General features: G+C 39.5%; 3 protein-coding genes across 3 annotated transcripts in view; all 3 read right to left on the minus strand.

Annotated features, from left to right (window-relative positions):
• LOC107274873 overlaps positions 1 to 1,570 on the minus strand; it is a 3,544-nt gene extending 1,974 nt beyond the window's left edge. The window contains exons 1-2 of the mRNA XM_015754434.2: positions 1,458 to 1,570; positions 1,150 to 1,367 (exon numbers count right to left, since the gene is read on the minus strand). Of these exons, the coding sequence (XP_015609920.1) occupies positions 1,150 to 1,290 (141 nt within the window). The 5' untranslated portion in view covers positions 1,291 to 1,367; positions 1,458 to 1,570. The remainder of the gene's footprint in view (positions 1 to 1,149; positions 1,368 to 1,457) is intronic.
• A 730-nt stretch (positions 1,571 to 2,300) lies between these two features.
• On the minus strand, positions 2,301 to 5,914 carry LOC107274874. Its single transcript, XM_025079780.1, has 5 exons — positions 5,810 to 5,914; positions 4,863 to 5,053; positions 4,049 to 4,162; positions 3,788 to 3,867; positions 2,301 to 3,699 (listed from the first exon to the last, which is right to left on the minus strand). Exons 1-5 carry the CDS (start codon positions 5,906 to 5,908, stop codon positions 3,656 to 3,658), a joined length of 528 nt encoding a protein of 175 aa, XP_024935548.1. The 5' UTR covers positions 5,909 to 5,914; the 3' UTR covers positions 2,301 to 3,655.
• A 1,638-nt stretch (positions 5,915 to 7,552) lies between these two features.
• Positions 7,553 to 9,070, minus strand: LOC107274883. Its single transcript, XM_015754439.2, has 3 exons — positions 8,579 to 9,070; positions 8,201 to 8,496; positions 7,553 to 7,792 (listed from the first exon to the last, which is right to left on the minus strand). The coding sequence occupies exons 1-3, from the start codon at positions 8,753 to 8,755 to the stop codon at positions 7,639 to 7,641; spliced, it is 627 nt and encodes a 208-aa protein (XP_015609925.1). The 5' UTR covers positions 8,756 to 9,070; the 3' UTR covers positions 7,553 to 7,638.
• Between the last annotated feature and the right edge of the window lie 1,433 nt (positions 9,071 to 10,503).

Below are 10,503 nucleotides of genomic sequence, written 5' to 3' on the forward strand. Positions count from 1 at the left end.
GGGGGGGGGGGGGGGGGCGTGGTAAAATTAGAGGATGGGAATTATGAAAGATGAGTATAAAGAGAGAATGAAGAATTGAAGATGACGTGGTGTACATAGGCAAATGGAAGGGTAGAAGTCGAAGAAAATGTAGGGACTTTTTTTTACTCGCAATAGGAGCTTCCACGAACAAGGTAGCCAACCTGGATGCCAGTAGATTCAGTGTATATATATATATATAGGAAAGTAAAGGGATCTCTTCTTCTCCATATTTCAACTTTTGGAATTCCACTTACCCCCCTTACTGGGTTGGCGGGTTCGACTCGGAGAACTACCCTGATATTACCCTGTCGTAAAAGTTTTCCTCTTTTTTGAAACCCCACGAAACGTCCTGACTCACTCGTACTTCCTTCCTCTAGGACGACTCTCCTTAGTTGTAAGTAACGGTAGCTTCGATGAATGGGGGTTGAAAGCGAGGCAACGGATATATCAGTGGGAGGGATGCGAATGTCACTGGAGATACGAGCTTATCAATAAATTGATTGATTTTCTTAACGTCGAAACTTTCAACCCCGTTGAATTCTTCTCTCACTGGCTTTCATCCCCTTTTTTTTTTATTAGCTGCCGTTGATGTAAGGCTTAGGCCTCCTTCGGTGTGTATAGGGGTTAAAACAAATGGGAATACGGCTGGTAGCTACGCTTTGGTGTACTCACTGCCCGCGGCGGGATTTCTTAGAAAATTGTTTGATCGTCCTCAGACAATTTTCTTTTTTCATCTTTTATTTTTCCTTTTTCCCTTTTCCCTTGCTCAATAACAACCTTCCCGTTTTCACGGCATCCCCATGGAATATTACGGGGAAATGTGGGTCGGCACTTTTACTCTGCTCGAGTCAAGAATGCTTTAACGAGAATGAATGCACTGTAGGGAACTGTAAAAAGTTACTAGAATCTCCGTTCCAAAGGTAAAAAACGATTTTATATTGTTCCTAGGGATTCTTTGAATTTACCATTTTTTTCCCCTGACACAATAACATCCACTTACGATTAATTTTCTCGAAATTCGACATTTGACTTCAATAAGTGCAAAAATCGTCTGACCACCAATTACAGTTTTATGCAGATGAAATATCTAAGGCGTAACTTACCCCAGGAAAATATTTCTGTAAATACCTTGTAAGTCCCACCATTGTAAAAGACAATGGGTGGCGGATATAAAATCTGCCTCTCCACCCTCGAAGCATCCCCATTTCCGGTTTGATATAGGCAAACCAGACCGAGTAAAACCGCAGAGATAACAACCCCTATATCCATATCCTGAAGGGGTGGCTGCTTTTGAGGTTGAATTCACTTTAATCCGAAACCGCAATGACGAACAGGCTCCCGTCGAACTGCTCGGAGAAGAAATAAATACACGAATAGTACAGACATCACTATTCTCAGTCCAACAGTCAGGAAAAATCCAAAGACACGAAACTCACTGTAGTCACTCCGTCAGCTTCAATAGAAAGATGGCGATCGATCGAGTAAACACGTTCAAATAAAATCGTCTGGTCCGACGCTCAAAGAAAAGCGCAGTCAACGTTAAATCTCTCTGCAAAGTAAACTCGATTCCAATCAGTCAGAAAACAGTCGTCGAACCACCAGCTATTTGTACATTACATTAACTTCATAACGGAACCGTACAAGTACACGTTAACAAGGTTATTGACTTGCTTCAGGAAGGAATTAAGGCCCCGTTCAGCCCCTTTCAACGTACAGATATCAACTGAGCAAGCGTCTCTTGGTAAAAATAATTTTCTATGGCGTCCAATGTCTACTCGCTACCTCTAGTCCATAGACTAAACAAACCGCATAGATACACCCATAGAAGAGACACTGCGCGCAGCCTATCGGCCATTCTCAAAGGACTGTACGTGCAAAGTCTAGAAAGTTTTGGGTCAGATAGGGAGACGCTACAAGTTCCCAGTACAAAGGAAACTCCGGGAACTCCTACAAGTTTCCTACTAGGGAAACAGGGCTCGGGAGTGCGACACGCCGGTGATCGGGATTCTCGACGTTTCGGGAGTTAAGGACGACGTGAATTTCTCTAATAACTTTACAAGCGTCGTTACATCAAACAGAACATAGAAATCTTCTTAGCCACGTGGTATAGGGCCGGTTTGAATATGTATATTGCGCAACGACCTGTACTACAGAATTTCTCCAACTATCCTGTAATTGGTGTTTGGAGTTTATGTGGTTGGATAATAATTTAATCGTATTTAGTACATATATACATATATACACCATTGTATTATATACAATTCCATATCAAGCACATAAGTATAATACGTGGGTCGAACAATGGCGGCTGTCATTTTATTCATATAAAATACAAATCTACGTGTTATACTATGGTAGAACTATCGTTAGTTATTTATACGTATAGAATCGATCGGGAATTCGTTATTCGATTTTATTCAATTTCGCAGTTCGTTAACCTCCCGTTCCGTTTGTTCGTTCTCGAATTTATCCACCTACCAGTTTCCTACCCTCTTCGCTTTACGTTCGTTCACTGACGTTTTCATAGTCGCGGTCTTTGATCAGCGCCACTGTCGCCATATGTCACTCTATTACATAATCGTCTGTGTTATAACTGAAATACGGCCGAATTTAATAATTATTGTTATCGTATTGAGCTTTCGCATCAAGTTACTTTTAAATGTTGATTAATCGAGCGATAATACTAATTGACAGAATAATTATCGCTTTACCTATGATCCTGACGCACGTTTATATTTATGATTTTCCTGCTTTTGTATGAAAGTATGACGTTCAATAATAACTTACGAAATATTTAATCGATGCATAGTGATTTATAACGTTGTTTGTATGTGTATATATATATACATTTCGTGATCTTCCATTATCGTTAAGCTATTAGTATTGGTGTTTTGATTTTGTGAAGCAATATGCACGTACCGACTCGATTTATTCAGATTGATTTAACATGGATACGCTTGTTGGATGTATACGCTTGCACGCGCCGGCCGTTAATAAAATATTGAATTATACCTGAAATACCGCTTTCGAAAATTGCTGGACGACGTAACGGAATAATGTAATGGACGATCACACGACGATAAATGGATATCGCGGAAAGTTAGCAGAACTATTTTTTTCATTTTTATATGAAAACGAATTTTTTAATTTTATTTTAACATTGACACCTTCTCATCTATTTAAATTTCATAACTAGCGTTGTTTAATTTCTTTCAAATAATATTAATGAAAACGATAATTATGAAGTATATATACACATAAAGTAAGTAAATATATATACGTAAAGATTTTCGAATTAGGCTACATATACAAGTGTCCTTTATCACTGGAAACACTACACTTAGGAAGGATTTCCACGAACTTTCCTAAAGCACATAACTATTCCAGATATTAGTTATATTCGGTAGGAAACAAGAGGTAAATATGGTTGTTAAGCTGTCCCAAACACATCATCTTGAAATGTTCACCATCTTGGAATATTTCCTTCCGCGGCGTTACGATCACTTAACCCATAGGCATGATGTCTTTCAACTAAATATATACTGTAGCATGTGTACTGTGCTGTCTGTTAAATATATATATATATATACACTCAGCAGTGTATATAGATAGAGATATTGAGTCGTAACGTATATCAAGGAGAAAGCCAGGAAGATCGGCCGAGGTTAGGGTTCATCCCTAGACGGAAATACGATCTGGGTAAACGATTCCAGAGGTGATTCGATGCAATCGGGATAAGCCAGGATGCAGTCACCGCCAGACTTACCCAATCGTTCAGCTTCCTGATATAATTTATTGACGGCCCGGTGATTCGAATTAACCGCCTCCGGTAGATCCTCAGAAGGCCTGAATATACAAGCAATAGAGTTTAATTGTCACTAGATTCTAGGGATATTCATATATAGATACGATTTTCTCAAATGTGTGTTTTTTTAGGTGAAATCTTTTTTTGTGTACATGCATGAAACTGTCAATGTTTTAAGGCCTGAAAAACATAGCTGAACTTTACAAAGGATAGTTTACTTACGTCAGAAGCAAATAAATGATTTCCTCAAACAGATCCTGTCTATTTCTCTCCAGTGGCAACTCGGCTAATTCACAGATCGTTCTCAGTAGACATTCGCGCCCGTGCCAGCCATGTCTGAAAAATTACCAAACGTCTGCTATTCGTTGTCTTGTCTCTTAGAGTCGACCTGACCTCTACCGCCTCCCGACGCTACTATTATGCCGCCTCTACGTTAAGATGGACGCTCGTAGTTTGTCGCGTGTCTCTCGCTTTACACTTGAAAACTTTTCAATGCCGACAAAAGACCAAACTCCGTCACGTTCCGACACCGTTTACAATCTTATTGAACAGTTTCGAGATCGCGCAGTGACATTCCCGGAAGTTAACATTTTTCTACGGTACATTGCATCCTGCTTATTTGTCAACGCTACACGTAAAAATGGGATCCCCATATGTTCTTGGACTATTGGAATTTATTTGATATTCTTCTGAGTTATTTCCACGGATTTGAAGGTTGTACATCGATTTATTTATGGTAGATCTTAGATAATTTTTGAAAATCATTAATCACTCAATCATGTAATTAGTCTGTTTGCCCTGTGAAAAAAGTTTATTTATCAAAGCAATGTGTAAACTTTATCCTGCTGCTGATTAAAGTTCTTTTTATTAATTATCTCTTTTTATCCAATATACAAACTTATACCTATCGCTCATGGTAAATTTTTGTATTATTTCAGAACACTCTGACCGTCTTTCGTGACTGTTTTGTGTAATAGAAATTTTAGAATTATTTTATCCTGTATTTGTCGTTTTCTTTATTTTTAGAATTACTTACTCATCTAGCATAGTTTCGATTGACTTATACGTATCCTCCAATGTTAAATCTCGTGCTTGTCTGGCTGGTATAACGACCGGCTCGAATTGCGTAACATTATATGGTAATACGAAATTCAGCTGAAATCCTATGGAAGATGCCACGCCTCCGCGTTTCGTCGTAAATACCGGTAGGGAGATTCCAATGACATGCTGCAAGAATAAATAAAATAGTGCAATTTAATTACAGCTTGACATCAAATGGGAAATTTATTTAAAAGATTTATTCAAGTCCTGAAAACTTAAAAATATATTCGTGAAAGGCATGGAAAGAGACAAATTAAAATGTATGCAGTAATTACATAAAATGAAGAATTTCACTTATTCAAGTGTTCCCACCCCTCTTTCTTTTCTACCGTTTTTGCTTAGTTGGCATGTAAATTACACATTTATTACAGATAGTAGGTCGACAGGAAAGTTTCAAAAAGAAAAATATCAGTGTAACTCTAAAACCCGTATTCGTGCGTTTTTCCTCAATAGTCCCCAGCTATTTCAGTTAGATCCATACCCCATCAGCCAATCATCAATCAAATACATTCGATCAGCATTCCCCATTCGTCACATGGATCCACAAGAGACAGTGCTCCATTTTTTTAAAAAGTATTTTTTTATCTCCATCTCCCGTTCTCTGTTTTAGCCCCCAGCGAATCTTGATTCCTTAGTTTTTTCCTTCGGCTCAGATAAGATTATGCATTCCAGACAAATAAATGACACCGTGTAATTGATGAACTCCTAAGAAAATACTAGTTATCTTTGGAAGGCCCTAAAAAATGTTGCACTTACTTTTTCCTTCCCCCGCTATTTGTCGATAAAAAAAATTGCTAAAATTCAATAACAAAAAATTGGTATACGTCATCTTAATAATGACAGTCTGGTAGATTCCCTTTTTTTTATATTTATTAAACTCACCTGAAGCACTGTGTTCTCCGGATATACCAGGTAACCGTCGGTCCCAACAATACGTCCCAAAAAGCCCACGAGAGTCAGTACAGAGAGAAGACTCGACATTCTCGGTTTGCTGTACATGTAAACTGATCAGGTATCACGTAAGATGTTTTTTTTAACCTGCTGCACAGCAATGCTTACTCAACTGATTCTCAAGTTGAGTTCAACAGACATCTATAGGACGACCGTTCCATGTGAATCGACCTTAGTCGATTATAGATATAAATTATATCATATTTTACAGTATACTATACTCTCTTTTTTATGTTATGAAATATGTAAATATAGACAAAAAAATTCAATTACCCATTTACAGACATATTTTCAATTGAAAAGTCCTTTTTTTATTTTTTATCCGAATTATCAATGAAATATCTTAATTATACAGAGCAAAGGTAGGTAAAATGAAGGTAGATATATATACAGTTATACACACTTGATTATTGTCAGTGCAGACTACAGTGTACAGGAAGTTGATCGTTTCCCGCTTGTTATTCGTAGCGACCGATACATATGAAATGGATGGGATACCTCACGCCCCGGAAGTGCTCGAAAACGGGTGGTTGGAAACACCCACAAAGGGTTGCCAAAGTTCGATCGCAGTCCGAAGGCGAAAATTGGTACGTGTCGTATCCGCAGGGAGTCATAACCTTGCGTTTTCTTTCCTAGGGAGAGAAAACCACCCTGGCACGTTTCATCCCCTCGAGGGACACAGAGAGCTGTCCTCTCGGAGGTCGCTGGACCAATTCGTGAAAAAAAGGGTCTCCGCTAACGGGAAGTCGAATTCCTTATAGGGAAATGAAAAATTGGACGTCTGAATGGTATCTGCTGATGCGGATCGCTTTGGCAGTTATACTTTTTTCATCCCCCATTCGTAGAAAATCTTCTAAGAATCATCTGCCTTAAGTCACCGTATAATTTCGATCCTGAAAATTCCTTATCAAGGAGATAACCGTGACTGTAAATAATAGGGGTTGGTTTTTCAACCACCCTCCCATTTGGCTTCAACCCCAAACACGTTAATGGCCGTCGTCTTTTTGCCGGCACATAATCTCATTGACCCAAACTCCCACTTGCAACCCTTATCGTCCCGAAGCTCCTACCAAATTGACCAGCCCCTTTAAAGGAACTACACCTTGGATCAAAATTAACCCCTTGGATTCTCGTCTACTCGCCAGAGACTGGAAGATATCGATTAAAAGAAAATGTAAAATCAATTTTTATTTTATATATAAATACATATTTTTACACCCGAGTAAATTAATATCGACGTCCTGTCGAGTGAACAAAATATGGATTAATAAGGAGTAAACAAAAGGTGGAAAAGAGAAATACGACGAAATAAATTGATAGAAAGAGACCGAAGTGACCCAATTAAGGATGACGAATCCCGGTACGTCTTTTCTGTTTGCTCGAGTAATTGAAGTATTAGTTTGATCGAGATAGAAATGTTGGAGGTAAGATTAGGTAGCAGAGGGAAGCGACGGACGTGGGACACTGAGAGGGTGGAAAAGATAGCTCACGTAAAGTGTATCGAGGTTAAAATCCCGCGGGACATGTGAAGTCGGTAATCTTTGAAAAATTTTCTCGTAATAACGAAAAACGTCAAAATAAATAATACAAATAAGAAAAGAGAGACGAAGAAAATTCTGATAGCTAGCACTAAAAATATAATCTCTTGGGACATATCTAGTTTGTTCCTTGATCTTTTTTTTTTATTACCCATTTCTTTCTCTCTCCTTCCTCATTCACTCTTTTCCTTATTTCACCTTCCTTCATCCACTCCATTCCTTCTAAGCAGACGTCGTCGAGAACACGTCCAGGATACTCTTCTCGCACTCCGGATAAAGGACGTGGCAATTCTCGCCTACGTGCTTCCCAAGACGTTCTGCCGCATGATAGTCCCTATCCTGATACTCGTCGTGCTCCTCGTTCGTGCTGGACGGACTGACAATGAGAGGAGACCATAGAGTACAAAATGATATGTAGAAGGAACCCGTAGAAATTGTGGTAGGCAGATGGAATAAAGAGTGAATGGAATATAAAAATAATTTGAGGTTATGAATTAAAATTTTTTTTTATGTATAGTGGGTTATTCAGAAAAAAAAATTAGTAGTTGAAGTTGGCCGCAGATGGGTGGTTCAGCTAAAGCAGTCTGGCATCGTTGAAATAAAAAAAAATAAAATCAAAGCCATAACGTTATTAACATTATGAGCTTCACATTCTTTCATTAGTTTAACGAGGTCACGCCGCCTCGATTAACGATCGTTCATTCGCGTCCAACTTCAGCTGATGCAATTTGCCGTGAATTACACTTTATGTATATTATGCAGATATATAATCGTGTATACTCACGTTAAAAATGCTTGAAAAAGTTGACCAAACAATCCGTGGTCGTGATCGAATGGTACCGCCGCTGCCTCACAGATGGCGCGGAGGATGCAACTTTTTCCACCGAAACCATAGACTTCCGCTGCTGTTTCCAATACTTTGTAAATGCTCCAACGACTTTTGGTATTACGTGCGTAATATACACCTGGTTCGGTGTAATAAGTAGCGTTTGCCGGTAACGCGTAGAGGAGTTTAGTGAAAGCACCGACTATCACGCTCGCGGCGTCCAGTTGGAGCGGCGTACCAAGACCGAAGATTAACTAGGTTAGAAGGGCGGGAAATTCAAATAAATAATATTCGACTGGTTGCGATTATAACTTAACTTTTTTTTTTCATGCTTACCAGTAAATTCGTTGGGTCTGGATATACCAGAGTTCTTTTTTCTCGCTCTAGGACTTCACTTTCGTTTCCATTTTTAAAGACGTCATGATCCACATTGTAGGAATCTTCCTGACCGGCAACGATCAATGAGAGGGCGAGGATTGTCGATACGCTGATTAAATCGAGTCCAAATTTCATGATAGATATTACGAGGTAATATATATTTTTTGAATTTTGTTTTTAATTTTTTTCCAGCTATTTTGATAGCTTGGTAACGTTTTACAATATTTCTAACTGGACTGACTAGATGAGACTAGATGTTCTAACTCCTGCGGAACGAGGTATATGTTTTTTTTCTTTCTCTTTAATTTTGTCCTTCCTTTCTTTTCTCGCTCTTTCTACGTCCCTCTCCATCCGCCTTTCCATTACCACGTTGTACGGAGAACCAATGCTAACTACCTTGCGGGAGAGGCGACTGGCTCGGATTAGCACTTCCATCGGGCGATAATCAATTCTCACAATAGTACAGTGGCGACCTGATTAAGAATAACTGTAACCTCCCTAGGGGTCGTTGATCCCGCAGCCGTTGGAATATTCCCAGAACGTTCGACAGTGCTCGGAGAATCGTGATAAAGTGAAAAGAGAGAGAGGGGGAAAAAAAGAAAGAAAATTCATCAAGGTACCAGCGTATCCAAAGAATTTGTAGAATGGCTGCCAGTGACAGCGCGGTAAGCATATTGGAAGTATTGCGTGGGCGGGTGGATGATAAATATACTTGAGAATGACGTCTAGGGGATGAAATTGCTGTTGTAACGAGGATCGTCAAAAATGTATAAGAAATTAGTGAAAGAAAAAAAATATATATATTTCTATCAGTACTATTACCTTTCATCTGGAACCTCTTCAGGGGGTTCGTTTCTGGACTGCCCGACGTACCCCATTTTGACAGAAGACCGAAAGGGACAAAGAGAAGTGGTGATACAAATAAATAGATAAATAAAAGGAAACGAGGAGTCCACTCTATCTAGATGCTTTATGCCCCCTCTAGCTTATATATCCAGGAGGATCCCTAAGGATGGTCAAACAGGGGATGGACGCCGACGCCCAACGTCAACATAACGGTTCTCTCGAAAAGGAGCCCCGTTTTCAAAGATACCAACAGCGTGGGCTGTACGGATAATAAAGTATCAACTGGACGTCGCGAACACCCCTAGTGGAGCACTCAGCAGAGTCCGCCAGCCCGGAATGTCATTCCGGCTTGGAATTGAATTACAACCCCCGAACGACCTAATAAAACCCACCCTCTACACCAAGCTACACGTTGGCCCAGTCTGCCGTGAAGCTCGTAAAAAAAAAAAAAAAAAAATGAAAAAGGAAAAACTTGGAAGAAAACCGTCTTTAGGGGCGGGGGGGGGTGCGAGAGGATACCAATGAGGGATGAAGGAGGACTAGATTCATAAGGATTGGAAGATTTAGGGGATGAAGAAAAAAATTATTTACCACTTGAAAAAAAAAACCGCGTCGTATAATTATATTTTTTAAGTCACGGGGGGGCACGTGAATTTTGAAAATTTTACATTCATACCAATCAATACTGAATTGTATCGGCACTATATTCCACAGTGACGTAAGAAGATCAAAAGAAATGGCGGCACCATATCGAAACGAATGAAATTCCGCGACCCCATAAATTTAAACCTTTTCCTCCTACGCGTCCCCCGTTATTAAACCTGTGGAAACTGCCAATAACGTTCTCGATAACTGCTCCAGGTTCTGTCGCGACCACCCGGTATATATGTTTAGCCTTTACCACCGTCCTCTTCGATTTTTCTACAACACTCTCAAACCCCCTTAATCTAGATCATCCCTTCTTGCGTATTTACCCCTAATCCTATTATCATATATTTATATCCATCCTGATCGAACGATTCATCCCCCCCCCCCCC

The sequence above is a fragment of the Cephus cinctus genome, unplaced genomic scaffold (assembly GCF_000341935.2).
Source record: "Cephus cinctus unplaced genomic scaffold, Ccin1 Ccin1_scaffold0123, whole genome shotgun sequence".
Classification (NCBI taxonomy): Eukaryota; Metazoa; Arthropoda; class Insecta; order Hymenoptera; family Cephidae; genus Cephus; species Cephus cinctus.

Bases quoted from the DNA above. Each gene is read 5' to 3' on its own strand.
- LOC107274874 (XM_025079780.1), bottom strand. From the start codon at position 5,908: ATGTCGAGTCTTCTCTCTGTACTGACTCTCGTGGGCTTTTTGGGACGT. The intron at 4,163-4,862 runs GTAAGTAATTCT...GTAATTTTTCAG, and splicing joins ATCGAAACTATGCTAGATGA to ACATGGCTGGCACGGGCGCG. The intron at 3,700-3,787 runs GTAAGTCTGGCG...ATTTCCGTCTAG, and splicing joins TCAGGAAGCTGAACGATTGG to GGATGAACCCTAACCTCGGC.
- LOC107274883 (XM_015754439.2), bottom strand. From the start codon at position 8,755: ATGAAATTTGGACTCGATTTAATCAGCGTATCGACAATCCTCGCCCTC. The intron at 8,497-8,578 runs GTAAGCATGAAA...CTTCTAACCTAG, and splicing joins CAGACCCAACGAATTTACTG to TTAATCTTCGGTCTTGGTAC. The intron at 7,793-8,200 runs GTGAGTATACAC...TCTCATTGTCAG, and splicing joins CTTTTTCAAGCATTTTTAAC to TCCGTCCAGCACGAACGAGG.